This window comes from Panthera tigris, chromosome A2, assembly GCF_018350195.1.
Source record: "Panthera tigris isolate Pti1 chromosome A2, P.tigris_Pti1_mat1.1, whole genome shotgun sequence".
In the NCBI taxonomy this organism is placed as follows: domain Eukaryota; kingdom Metazoa; phylum Chordata; class Mammalia; order Carnivora; family Felidae; genus Panthera; species Panthera tigris.
The window spans coordinates 121152305-121165552 of record NC_056661.1 but is presented as its reverse complement, the minus strand read 5'-3'; the positions used below and the strand labels follow the sequence as shown (position 1 = coordinate 121165552).

Here is a 13248-nt window from a genome sequence, read left to right as displayed (position 1 = left end):
GTAACAGGAAAGAGGAATGATGAAGGTCCTTCTGCACCAGAGGCCAAACAAAGGCTGTAGACCCCTGCCCTGTGGAGGCGCATATATTCACTCCAACGAAGTCTTGTATCTGTCCATTTACAAGTTTATTGGCTCCTCTGGCCTTGGGTTATGGCCCAGACTCTAGCAGAAGGAATTGGAGGAGAATGGAGACGGAGGAACCAAGGAGGTCAGAGGTATAAACACAGGGACCTAGGGTCCAGTGTAGGACAAGGTAAGAGGGTTACCCCTGCCCACGGCTGGGTAGCAGCTGGGGTGGGGACATGGCCCAAGGGCTCTCGGGGGCACTGGTCTCTCTTGCTTCTACAGGGGGGGGGGGGCTATTGTAGCTGCCTGAGTTCAGGTGTGGACTCCAGTCACGTGATGTGGCCAGCCTAGCATACAGATGTCAACACCTTCACCCCAGAGCGGGAAGGCATCGTCCACTTGGTGAAGGCCCTCCGGGCTGGCAGCAGCTCAGGATCATGGCCATGCCACCTCCGTGAGATCTCAGTCCTCACCTCCAGGGACAAGGGAGAGGATGTTAGGAAGGCCCCACTGCTACTTCTGTGCTCCACCCCAATGGGACTGAGGGTACAGGGAGAGACCATGCAGGAGAAACAGACTTGGATTCCTGGGAGAGGAGAAGCCATGGTTGACTCAGTAGCCACTGCTAAGTATTGTCTCTGAAAGACACTACTTCCTCCTTCCTGTGGATATTTCTGGCCATTCCCTTTAGCTCCTTACTCTAACTTTTAGCACTGCCTTTGGGTGGGTCCATTTAAATACATTTTCTATGGATGCTTTCTTCAGTTTCTGGTCAAATAACCACACTGTCCTCCAAGAGTGGCTTAGACCATCCCCTGCTCTGGGATTCACTCCTGCCCTTGCCCACTGAACTGAACTATGGCCCCTGGGAACCTGTCCAGAGGATATAACCTTAAAGGAGAAAAGACTCAGAGCCCCGTCTAAGGAGCTACAGGTGAGGGGACTGAGATTCCTGAAAGAAAAGCAACTGGGTGGGGGTGGGGGGCGTGGGAATCCGTATTGTCACATCTCCAAGGGGCTTTTGGAAGGCAGAGGGGGCTGAGAGGCTGTGACCCTCCTGACAGAGCTAAACTTAGGCTGTAGTGAAAGACAAAAGGGAGACAGGTTTCTGTTCAACATAAAGGTGGGTTTCCCCACAGGTGCCTAACAACAGAAGAGCTATTGTTAAGTAGTAAGCTCCCCATCACTAGAGGCATGTAACTATCTGGTCTCCAACATGACTTCTTGGGACGGATCCCTTCACAGCTCTCCATGGAAGCTGCTTTCCCAGGTCCCACCAGCCTCAGCTAGGGCTGTGCCTCACCCTTTCAATGTCTGCGGGATCCATGAGCCACCACACAAAGATACTGCAGTCCTGTGTCCGCACCCAGACACCAGATAAGACTGTGTGAGACTCAGAGAGGCTGGGGTAGAAGTAAAGAGTCACAGGGGAGGGAGCCAGTCTGGGACAGAGGTGGCAGGTGGGGGGCGAGCGCTGTTCCACAGCTGCACCCAGGTCTCTGGCAGAACAGAGCCCACAGCAAATCCATGCCACCAGAGGGAGCCCATGACTCTGCCTGAGCACATAGCGGGGCCTGGCTATCCAGGGCACTCAGCTAAATTCTCCCACCTCTCCCACAAAGCAAGTCTGTCCTAAGGGACAGATGCAAGGTGCCTTCTGGGTGGGATGTTTTAATTCTCCTCTCTCTGCCATCTTTCCATATTTCTACATGTGTATCAGCACCATCTATCTATTCATGGGTATGTCTATCTCTGCTTGGTCTGTTCTTTCCATCCGTCTGTCTCTTCCAGGTGTTTCTCTCAGTATCCCCAGCTCTGCTCTCGATCATCCTCCCTGTTGCTACACCTGACTCTCTTTTCCTTGTTCCCTTTATGTCTGCCTCTGACTTTCTCTGTTTCTCGATCTCTGCTTTCTCTGTCCCTCCCAGAGCTGACTTATTCCCTCCTCCACTCTCCTTTTTGTTGTTTTAGAAACACAGAATTGGGGGATCCTTTTAGACTATCCCTGGTCCAAATGGACAGTATACTTGGTCCAGCCCAGAGAAGGGATGGATAAAGGATGTTTATAGGAAGCAATCAGGTTCAGCTTGATCTAGAAGCTCAGGACAGACTAAGCTTCACAGAGGATCACAGGAGTCAGAGTTTGGCTTGAGCTGGGATTTATAGGGCCTGGGAAGAAGAGAGTGGCCTCAGGTCTGCTGGAAGGGAAAACTCAGTGACTAATGATAGCTGGAGAGTTATATACCTCTTGGTTGAGGAAGCAATACAGGATGGCAACGATGAAGCCCTGTGGAGCCAAAGAGAAAGGGCCACATCAGAACTTGGTCTGACCACAAGGTGCCCAGAGTCTTTCTACTACCTTTTCCTGTGTCCACCCCCAGACTGTGGCCTGGGCCAGGGCTTTAGAAAAAGGGAAGGCATATGCATTCATCTCTATGTGCCGGGCACATTGTCTCATGTAATCATCAAGCAAGCCTGCCAAGACTATATTATTGATCCTGTTTCTCTGATTTCCTTCATTTATCTATCACCCAGTATTGAGCACAGATCCTGGCACATAATAGGTGCTCAATAAGTGTTAGATGCATGGATAGATGGACAGATAAGAGGATAACAGATGCATAGGTGGAGGATGGATGGATGGATGGGTGGATGGGTGGATGGATGGATGGATGGGTGGATGGATGGATAAGTGGATGGATGGATGAGTAGATGGGTAGGTGAATGGATAGATGGATGGACAATAGGTAGTTAGATGGATAAGTGGGTGAGTATAGATGGGTTCAGGGGTAGTTGAATGAATAGAGATGGATGGATGAAAGATGGACAGACAGATAGTTAAATAGATAGAGGAGTGGCTGGAAGAAAGAATAACCAGCCTAGTAGCCTTCAACCTACCATGAAGTCAATCAAACCTGTGGGCAGCACCACCTCCCTCCTGCCCAAGGACTTAGGGGGAAGAGTGCCTGTGGGGGCCCTCACCTGGAAAGAGCCCAGTCCTAATTCCAGGGGGAGGCGGATGCCCAGGCCGGCACTGTCGGGCAGAAAGTTGAAGATGACATAGTGAATTCCAAACAGCGGGATGAGGAGAAGCGTTGACTTAGAGAGACGCCTGCAGGAGAAGACGAGCCCTAGGCACCCAAGGCTGGAATAAGAAACTCCCATGTGCCCCCTGCTCACTCCCACTTCCCATCAGTTCCCCATATGGACTCTATGCACCAGGCACCCCGGATGCCTCGTCCCCAAATACACAGTGCGGTACAATGCAGGGCTTCCTTACTTCAGGACCATGGATCTTGCTGTCCTTGCTGCCAAATGCTCTCGTTTCGATTGACTCCAGTCAACATCTATGCATCTTTCAAAGTCTAGTTCAATGACCACTTCCTCCAGGAAGTCTTCCCTAACCATACCTTACCCCCATCCCCTCATCTAGAAAGGTTCTCCTTCTGCAGACTCCCATAGAAATGGATCCCAGGACTCATCAGCCCATTTGGCCTGATAACTGGACGTTTGCTTCTCTCCTCCCTACATTGTGATCTCCTAGAAGACGGGGGCCAGATCTGATCTTTTTCTGGAAGCATGGCGAGGAGCACGGACCAGGCCAGTGAATGAAACAGAACCACACCAGCTCTCACTCCGGTTATGTCCCCGGCATCCCCTCATGCACACACACGTTACCGGTACTGAGACTGGGGGTGGAGGCTGCCCTGAGCTGGCTCCAGTTTCCTCAGCAGGATGCGGATAATATTGAGGAAAAGCCCAAAGTTCACCTAGAAATAGAGGGGCAAGAAGGCAAAAGGCAAGAGTCAGGGGTGCCCCTGCTGGGATGGGGCCTCTTTGGGAATCGGAAACCCCAAATCCTTGAGACACAGGGATGTGCAGGTGGGTGGGTGTACGGGTCACTGCTCTAGAGCTTGTATCCTGGAGCCTGGGAGGTCCCACGTGGAGCTCAGGGGCTGAGGAGCTCTGGGTCCCCCTCGCTCTCCAGCCCAGGGATAAAGGGTGGGAGGTTTGGCCCGGTCATTCTGCCTCCAGCATTTCCCAGGGTCTACTCTGGCACAAAGCAGGTGTCCCTCACTTTTGATAAAATTGGGGGAAATGCGCACATTCACCAAGGCCACGCAAACCGGCCCCCGATGCCCTGTTTTCAGCACAGGAGCAGGCGGTGGGTTCAGCTACAGCCCTCTTTCCACACCCCACACCAACCTCACTGCAATAGTAGATATCTACAATAGGGCCCCAAATTCACCACAACTCTGAGCTGGAAGGAGCCCAAGCACTGGTGGGGACCACCCCCCTAGTTTTACCAATGGGATATGAGGGCCCGAGAGGGCCTCACAGAGAATCTGGCAGAGCCAGGCCGAAGAACCCAGGTATCCAGATTCCCAGCCTGGAGTCATGTTTTCTGCTGTACAGCAACCCCTCGGTGGACCCAGGGAGAATGAAGCAGAGGACGCTGGCTGAACTGACCCCAACAGAGAGGACGATGGGCCCCTTGATGATCCACCAGTAAGGGGAGCTGTCATCCAGGTCCCAGCACCTAGGAAGAGGACAGGCTAAGATTGATTGCGGGGGGGTGGGGGTGGGGGGTGTGTGCCAAAAATGCAGTCGCTGAAAAGCCCTTTTCTGTAGTAATCTGGCACCTTCCTCCTCTCCATGCCCTTCCAGTCTTATCTCCTCCCTCAGCCAGTTAGGCCTCCTTCCAAAGGGGTGCACCAATCCGTGCTGGGCTTACCCTATCTCTCTCCACCTAGCTGCTTCTTGCTGGCCCCAAAACTTCTCCTGTTCTAGGAGGCCCCTATTTACTGTGCTTCCCAACCCCCCCACCCCCGCCCCACTGCCTGAGCCCAACACCCTGAGAATCTGAGGCCCCCTTCCACCCCAGGACATGTCCCTTCCACGCTATCTACAACAGCCTACCCATCTCACACCCAAGCCTGGGAGTTCCCTGAAGGCAGGGCTGGGGTCTCCTCCTCCTCTCCCCGGCTTGGAGAACAGCCACACTGCCTGACTGTCCAGCCCACACCCCAGGGGGACCTGGTGCCGTGTGCTGAGGTCGCCACCCACACTCACGCAACATCCTCAAAGGCCACCTTGCAACACACCCACATGCCAGTGAAGAGCAGGGGGAGCCCTGTTGGGGGGCACAGGGGAGACACAAGTAAGGAGTCTGCATCCTCGGCTTAGAGACCTGCTCCCACCTGCCACCACCACCACCAGCGACCCAGGGCACCGGGAAAGTGGGACCAGAGGAGAGCCCAGGGGCTGGGGAGCTGGCCCCTACTTGCTGGAGGATTACAGGCTGTCCCTTCCCCTCTCTGGGCCTTGGGTCATCATCAGTAAGCTGAAGGGACCTTTGGATGAACTTCCTGGACATTCCCAGCCCTCCACTAGCCAGCCCTGGTGCTCACCCCAGCCAGCAAGAACCAGCCACCAGAAGGCCTTCCTTGTGCCGGGCGACTTGGAGGCTAGGAGGCAGGTCAGGTACACAGCTTCCACCAACAGCCAGCTGAAGTTGGTCATGGTGGCAAAATGGGCGGTGGCCACGGAGACCTTGCACAGAACCTGTGGGCGGGGGGCCTGGGTTCTTCAGAGCTGGGTGCCCATTGGAGCCCCTACCCCACTCAGGTCCCTCAACCGTAGGCTGCCCCAGAGGAGACGTGGTAGTATAATGTGGTGATTAAGAGCACAGATTTGGGATCTGGGTTCAAATTTACCACGTATTAGCTGGGAAACCTCCCCATAGCTCAGCTCTTCATCTGCAAGCGAGGTCAACTTCTAGAGCTGCGGCTATGGAGCACCATTCATTCCTGCAAACATACAGGCACTCACCCATGCGTGCATTCATTCATTCAGTGCATGATTCGCTCTCTCAGCGCTGAGGAACACCGCCTCTGAGCTCAGATGGCCCCAGTTTGGCCCCAGTCCCGCTTGCGTACAAATGGGACTAAAATGAAAATGTAAGTAGGAAATAAAAGGTGGTAATATATGTAAAGCGTTTAGTGCAATGCCTCTACCTCAGTGCTCCATACGCATCTATTACGTCTGTTCTAAGTTCATTAAGGTCATTGTTGGTTTGTCCGTTTGTGCATCTGTTCATTTCTGGCAGTTTTAGTGCGCCTGGTGTGTGCTGGGCCTCCACACTGGCCCCCAGCTTCCTTTTATTTTCATTCTCCACTGCTTCTTCCACCTCCCCGCCCCCATCTGACTTCCCTGGTTCTTGGACATGCTCCTGTCTGTGAGAGTCTGTTCACCCTGGTCCCTCCATTTAACATGTCTTCCCCCTTCCCCCCAGCAGCTCCAAAGCCTTCTTCTTCCTGAAGCCCAGCTTTCAACCTCCCCTCCCCCCACTGGGTGGTCCCATAATCTGGTGCATTCTGCCCCCCCAGGCACCATGGGTGCTTCTTGAGGGAGGGACCCAGTTCCATCCAGCCCCGGGGCAGAGACACACCCAGCCACAGACAGGCACCCTAGGGGGAGGTACAAAATGAAAGGACTGGTGGGGTGACAGATGGGCTAGGTTGGAGTACAGAATAAGGCATGAAAGGGGAACCTGAAATATGGGAAATGACACGGATTGGCCCCAGGGTCCAAGAAATGGGATGGGGGTTTAGAACCTGACTCTGGGGAGGGGCAGGAAGGGAGAGGGTGTTTCCTGTTCTGTGATTGGCCACGGCAGAGCCCCAGAGTCAGCCCACAGGACCAGGTGGGCTGGAGGGGCCCTCCACCCCTGCATCTAGGTCTCTAACACAGCCTTCCCTCCCCCCACCCACCCCAGCACCCTCCAGCCCCAGCTACTACAGTGGAGAAGCTGCAGTGATCCGTGTTCTCGCTGTGGAACAGGGTGGCGTCCTTCAGGAACACGGCTCCCGCCTTGAGGATAAAAGTAGCAAACAGCTGGGTGTGAATGTAGTTCCGGGGACAGTGGAGCCTCCTGGAGGGGCAAGGAGGGAGGAGGGTGAGCATGGTGGCAGGCAAATTGAACTGACTTGGGTCAGATCGGGCTGGACTTGAGACTTCAGGGTTAGCCATGCAGGACAGCTGGCCAACCACGGCCCTAGGCTCAGCGTAGGTGAGAGGACAGAGTACCGGTCTCTGCCTTCAGGGAGCTCATAGTCTGGGGGACAGAGGCAGAAATGGCAGGAGACTGCCCAGGGGAGTCCCCTGGGTGCTCAGAGAGATGAGGTACATCCCCATGAGACGGAGAACAGCACAAGCCATGCTATGGGGCTCAGGCTCTGAAGTTGGGGCTTGGGAGGGGGGCTTAAGAGGGGCAATGGTCAAAGGGTTGGAATAGTCAAGAAGGGCTCCACAGGGGAGGCCACGAGGATTCTTAAAGCAGATGGGACCTGGGCTTTGAATTTTGACGGATATAAATACATCAAGAAGAAAGCAGGTGGGCATGCCAAGCAAACAGAACAAGTTCCACAAGAGCAAAGTTGTAGCCACTGCAGTGAGCCCTCAAGTGTGAGGAGTGGATAAGAAACACTCTGGCAAAAGAAAAGGAAAAGCGGGGAATGGCCATGGTGCCTAGATCTGGGAACCTCTTGAACATGAAGGCAAGGAATGCGGTTTGGCAATGTGGACAATAGGGAGGCAGCAAAGGCTCTTGAGCAGGTGAAGACGACCGCGAACCTGAGAGCCAGCAGGATGGCGATGGCCACGAAGAGGGTCACGGCCGAGATGCTATGGCCCAGGGTATAGATGATCTTCACTGCGGAGAAGTAGGATTTCTGGGAGAGTCAAGACAGAGAAAGTCTCAGCAGCTGCACTTTCTGGGAAAGGGAGGCTTGGCAACCAAGCAGGTGAAGGCTGTCCATTCTACCCCGGAACTCCCCATCGGGGGGCAGGGGTGCCCATGAGAACCCTGGCAAGCTCTCTCCTGAAGGGAAGTGTTGGTTAAGCCCGTCTTGCACCTGACCTTCTGGTGAGACGGGGTGGGGACAGGGGTGAGATGACCAACTCTCAGTATTTCTGGGGGTGGGGAGTGGTGGGAGGGGGACAGGCAGCAGAGAAACTACATTTTCCCAAGGAATGACAAAAGCCCAAGGGGAAATGGGGCTTGTTTATCCTGCTGCCTCACCATCTTGGGCATACAACATTCCCCAAAGAAAACCACAGGGACAGCCACAGGGAAAAGTTATTTCTATGACCAAGTATTTAGATTGACCAAAGTCCAGCCTGGACACCACCACCCCCACCCCAACATGGAGATGGAGGGTGCGGGCCAAGGGAGGGGATTAGTGACCCCTGAGGGATGCAAGCAATCAACATCCACATCTATCTTTTCATCTGAAAAATGGTCAGACTCATGCCTTCCCTTGGCTGAGGGGAAAGATATAGCGGATTGTGGGTGTGGAAGCACCTTGCAAAGGCCCCACTCAATTCAGGCACGTGGGACGTGCACAGTACTCCACAGACTGGGCACTAGAGAAGGGAAGGAGCTTTTGCAGGACTACTAGGAGCCTTTGTTTCCCTGGAACCACTCAGAGCTCCTGTCCCGGAGGACTGGGCATGGAGAGGGCATGCCAAAGAGAAGGCAGCCAGCCTATCTCCCACTCTGCCCTCTGCCTCCCTCTCCCCTAGCACAGGTGTCACCCTTGAGCAGATTAGCAACAGACCAGGGCTCTCTCTCTTCCAGACACTGCCATCTTCTGGAAACTGCTGTAATTAATATGCCAACCTGCTGGCTACCATGGAAATGGCGGCTTCTACAGTTGTGCAGTCCACCATCCATACAGACCTCCATGGTGACCCTTCCTCTAAGATGCCGGGAGCCTCTTACCTCCTCAGTCAGCAGCTCTAGGGGCACAGGGCAGGCCACAGGGTAAGGTGGGAAGGGCTCAGACCAGCCAGTGATAGTGCAATCCCGCTTCACAGCCCCTGCAAGGCATGCCGAGGTGAAAACAGAAATTGGGTTAAAACTCCTACTCTCTCTCCAGGACAGGTGGAGGAGTCATGGATCATCCGGTGACCCTGGCGCGGTCTGCAAACAGCTCCTCCGGATGGCAGAGAGAGGGTAGCCTTCCCTCCAGGGGCCTGGATTCCAGGTCCAGCCCTTCCAGACTCCCCCCACTGGGCAGCTGGTAGCATCTTAGCAGTCAGACAGGCTCCGCTGCTCCCCTCCACCCCCATGGCCAGCCCTCCTGCTAACATCCAGAGAACGTTTACTCGGGGTCCGGCTCTGGGTCCAGCACTTCCATGCCGTGCTCACCAATCCTTACCCCTCATGAGGTTAATGTTCTTGTTTTCCGCAGGTTACAGGTCAGAAGCTGAGGGTCAGGAGGTTGAATGACTTGCCCAAGGTCACACGGGAAGAAGGGAAATGGTGTTCAAATCCAGATTTATTACCCCCAAAGCCAGGGATGAGCCTGCCATATTCTGGCACCACCAGATGAAACCACCTCGAATCCCCCCCCGCCTCACCACCATGCCCAGAGCCCTCACCTGGCTCTGAGCTGAAGTGAGAGAAGAAATCTGGGCAGGGGAGAGTCACCCACTCGCCAGAGCCTACCATTGGCCAGCACAGCAGTCCATCCCAGGTCCTAGGGCAGCCTAGATAGATGGGAGCAGAGCAGACTCAGGGGACAGACCCATCCAGCATTCAGAATGATGAGGCTGGAGGAGATAAAGGAGTCTAAGAAGCCACCCCCTCCCTCCCAAGCACCCTACCCAGAGTGGTGTTGGGCACCCCTTCTGCTGCTTGTAGACACAACCTCTCATCCTTTCTCAACTGGGTGATGAAGTCACACTCTGGGTGCACGTGGCCCAATACCTGTAGGAAGGAGTTAATGGGGTAGGCCAAGCCAATTAGGCGTTCCTTTTGGTTCTCTGGCGCAAATGACCTTAGGACGGAGACAAAGCCTGATTCATTTCTGTGCCCCTGCTCCTAAGCCAGGGCCTGGCTCATGGCACTTATAAGCGTACTTGGTGGAGGAGGGACAGGAAGAAGAAAGGAGGGAAGTGGGGAAGGTAGTAGGGGGGACAGGGATGAGAGGAGGGAGAGAGGAAGAAAGAAAGATGGAGGTTTAGACAGATGCTTCCCAATGTCATGTCATGGAAGTAAGTTCTGAGACACACTAAACACAAGTCTTCCGAGGATCTCACGGAGCTGGCTGAGTCAGTGCATGTATTAAGGCCTTTCCTCTTTCCCTGCACTCCTTCTCCCTGACACAGTCCTGCATAAAGTACCTTGGTAGGCTGAACGATGCCTTCCATACACACAAAAATGTCTATATCTAATCCCTGAAACCTGTGAATATGCCACCTTGCACGGCCAAAGAGATTTTGCAGCTGTGATTTAGTTAAAGATCTCAAGATGGGGAGATTATGCTGGATTATCTGGGTGGACATGAGGTCCTCATAAGAGGAGGCAGGAATGTCAGAGCCAGATAAAGAGATGTGATAATGGAAGCAGAGGGGCAGGGGTAGGGAGATGAGAGAGAGTGTGTACTTTTACCATGGGGTGCACACAGATGAGAGGAAGGAGGCTCCCTCACTGCAGAAGGGAGGGCAGTAGAAGTTACCTGCATGACAAAAAAAAAAGGAGGGGGATGGGCAAAATAGGTAAAGGTTAGTGGGAAATTCAGGCTTCCAGTTATGGAATGAATATCACACAGGAAGGAAAGGTATAGCACAGGGAATAAAGTCAATGGGTTATAATAGTGTTATGTGGTGACAGATGGTGAGTGCAGCATAACATAAACTTGTGAAATCACTATGTGGTGCCCCTGAAACTAAGCTAAAAACTAAGGTATCATGTGTCAACTATACTTCAATTAAAAAAAAAAGTTACCTATATTGCACCCTATACTCAGCCCTCGACAGATCAGATCCCAGTCAATGCGCAACAGCCCTAGAGGGAAGATATCGTCTTCTTTGTCACAGAAGAGACAAGTGAGGCTCAGGAAGGGTGAAGAACTTGCTTGGACCACACAGTTCCTTTCACCATGCCAGGATTCAAGCCCAAAGGCTGTGCACTTGGGAGCAGGTGCCACACTGTGCTTGGAAGGTGTGGGAGCCCCTGCACACACATGCTGTCACACGTGCACACATGTGCACACACACACACACACACACACACACAAGCCAGTGGAGGAAAAAGGAGACCTCAGCCCACGTGGGCTGAGCTTCCCACCCAGTACCTTGTATGTCCTGTCCTGGTCCCTGTGTCGCTTGCAGTAACTCCTAGAAAACATGCTGGGAAATCCCGGCACATTCAGGGAGGGCCCCTGTCCCCCACCCAATTCTGTAGCATATCAGTCTGCCAAACGCTTCTCCAGCCCCAGGGCGTATCAAGAGAAGAATAGTCCCCCAGAATGTAGGAGGGGAGCAGCTGTTCTCCACATACTGTTCAGGCCCACACCCTCTTAAGAGGCAGCAGCCAAACGGGAGCATGGCCCCTGGGATGCTGGGGAGAGGGAGAGGTCTGGAGATTCTGTGGAGGACTTCAGGATGGGTAGCTCAGAGAAGAGAGAACGTGGGGGAGAAGGAGAGGCCCTAACTGCCTCCCTGATTGGGAGTCATGTCTTGGGCAGACAGAGTCTCTGTGGCCCCCAGAGAGCACAGACGGGCCTGGGGGGAACCAACAGGAAGCTAATTCAGCTCAGCCAGGTTTTCATAGTCAGAGCTCCCCAGAGACAAGCAGCTGCCTGGGGAGGGAAAAGCAGGGGACGGGAGGGAGGAGCACCCATCTCAGGAGTTCTCCCAGCCACGGCCTCCGCAGCCTGCTTAGTAGGAAGAAACTTGTGTGGTGGGGAAGCCAGTGGGGAGCCCCACCAGGCTCCAGCTGGACCCCCGGCCCCACCACCCCCCTCCCCCCGTATGGCCCTGTGGCTCTCAGGTCTGGAGCCCAGCAGGAGAGGTGGGGGGGGGGGGGGGGGGGGACTCGCTACTCACAATTGGTAATGGACTCAGCAAGCAGAGGATGTAGGCAGTCCACACCCTGCTGCCCATGGCGGGGCTAACAGGTGGCTCCCTCAGTCAGGTCGTCCTCGCTGTAAGCCTCAGGCCTCTTCCCTCCCCCCTGTCCCCTGCTGCTGCTGCTGCCACAGCTTCTGCCTCCCCTACCCTGGTGGCTGTTTACACAAGCAGAAGCCAGCAAAGGGGACAGAACCAGCTAAATATTCACAGGATTGTAGGACACCGTGCATAACTCAGCCCCGGCCCTGGAGGGGGCCCCCATGTCCCCAACAGGGAGGGGCTGGGCACCCCACTCCCTTCTGCTCCATCTTTAAGTCTGCCTGTGTGCCTGTCCTAATAGCAAAGGTCCAGAGAGGTGACGGCCACAGGCACTTCTTGCCCCGGCAGGTCAATATTCTTTACCTTTTCCTCCTCTGAGCCCACAGTGGAGCGAGCACCCTTAAATGAAAGAGGCTCAGAGGAGAAGAAGACCCGGGGCCCGACGTCAGGGAGCCCTTGGTTTAGTCGGTGAGCCCAGCTTCATCCACAGGGCTGAAGGGTGGGCTCGGGGCTGTGGCGATGCAGCAGGGGTTGAGGGTAGGAATGAGCTTAGAAAAGGAAATGTGGTCATGAAGCCCCTGCACGGGCTGGCCAAGAAGGTGTCCCATCAGCAGGACCCGGCTTGTTTCCCCAGAAAGGATGCCAGCCTGGAAGGCGGGGTGGAATCTACAGACATCGAGGTTCTAGACTTTACCCGGGGGCTCGTCAGAGTCTCCAGAAGTCTTTATGGCAGCAGGGGGAAATGAGCCCTAGGGGGAGGTGTGCAAGGGGATTCAAGGAGCTAGACCACCCTGAGTAGAGCAAGACAACTGTTATCAATAGCAAAAACTAGAGGACTTACCATAGCTGCTCAAATGATTTTGAACGTTTGTTACCTGGTCGTTTTTATTATTGTTTTAGACTTTAAAACATGGAATCCCAATTGGCCGAGCTAAAGACAGTGTTCTAGGTGACACCGGATCTCGTACAGCAGCTGGGGATTTGGAAGCACGCTGTATCTCCCAGGGCCCTGAATGCCACTGTCCCTGGTGGCTCCTGACATCTGTGTGCAGGTCTGCATTCCCAGAGCTTGCTGGTGACGGCAGGCCTGTTTACAGCCCGGAGGAGAATCATGAATGATGAAGCCTCCCCCACCCCCGCCACGTCTAGGGTGAGGTATCATTTTACATCAGCGGGGCTTAATTTTTCCATTTGCATTCATCGCCGACACAGCGTCGAAGA

At 54.3% G+C, this 13248-nt stretch overlaps 1 protein-coding gene across 1 annotated transcript; it reads right to left on the bottom strand.

Annotated features, from left to right (window-relative positions):
• Positions 1-256: 256 nt before the first annotated feature.
• GHRHR (growth hormone releasing hormone receptor) lies at positions 257-12105 on the bottom strand. Its single transcript, XM_007090538.3, has 13 exons — positions 11965-12105; positions 9739-9841; positions 9514-9621; positions 8852-8949; positions 7702-7799; positions 6868-7000; positions 5478-5631; positions 5140-5200; positions 4537-4606; positions 3745-3836; positions 3049-3178; positions 2312-2353; positions 257-539 (listed from the first exon to the last, which is right to left on the bottom strand). Exons 1-13 carry the CDS (start codon positions 12019-12021, stop codon positions 414-416), a joined length of 1272 nt encoding a protein of 423 aa, XP_007090600.2. The 5' UTR covers positions 12022-12105; the 3' UTR covers positions 257-413.
• Between the last annotated feature and the right edge of the window lie 1143 nt (positions 12106-13248).

Bases quoted from the DNA above. Each gene is read 5' to 3' on its own strand.
- GHRHR (XM_007090538.3), bottom strand. From the start codon at position 12,021: ATGGGCAGCAGGGTGTGGACTGCCTACATCCTCTGCTTGCTGAGTCCA. The intron at 9,622-9,738 runs GTAGGGTGCTTG...CCATCTATCTAG, and splicing joins GGTGCCCAACACCACTCTGG to GCTGCCCTAGGACCTGGGAT. The intron at 7,001-7,701 runs GTTCGCGGTCGT...TTGCCCCTCCAG, and splicing joins GCCATCCTGCTGGCTCTCAG to GAGGCTCCACTGTCCCCGGA.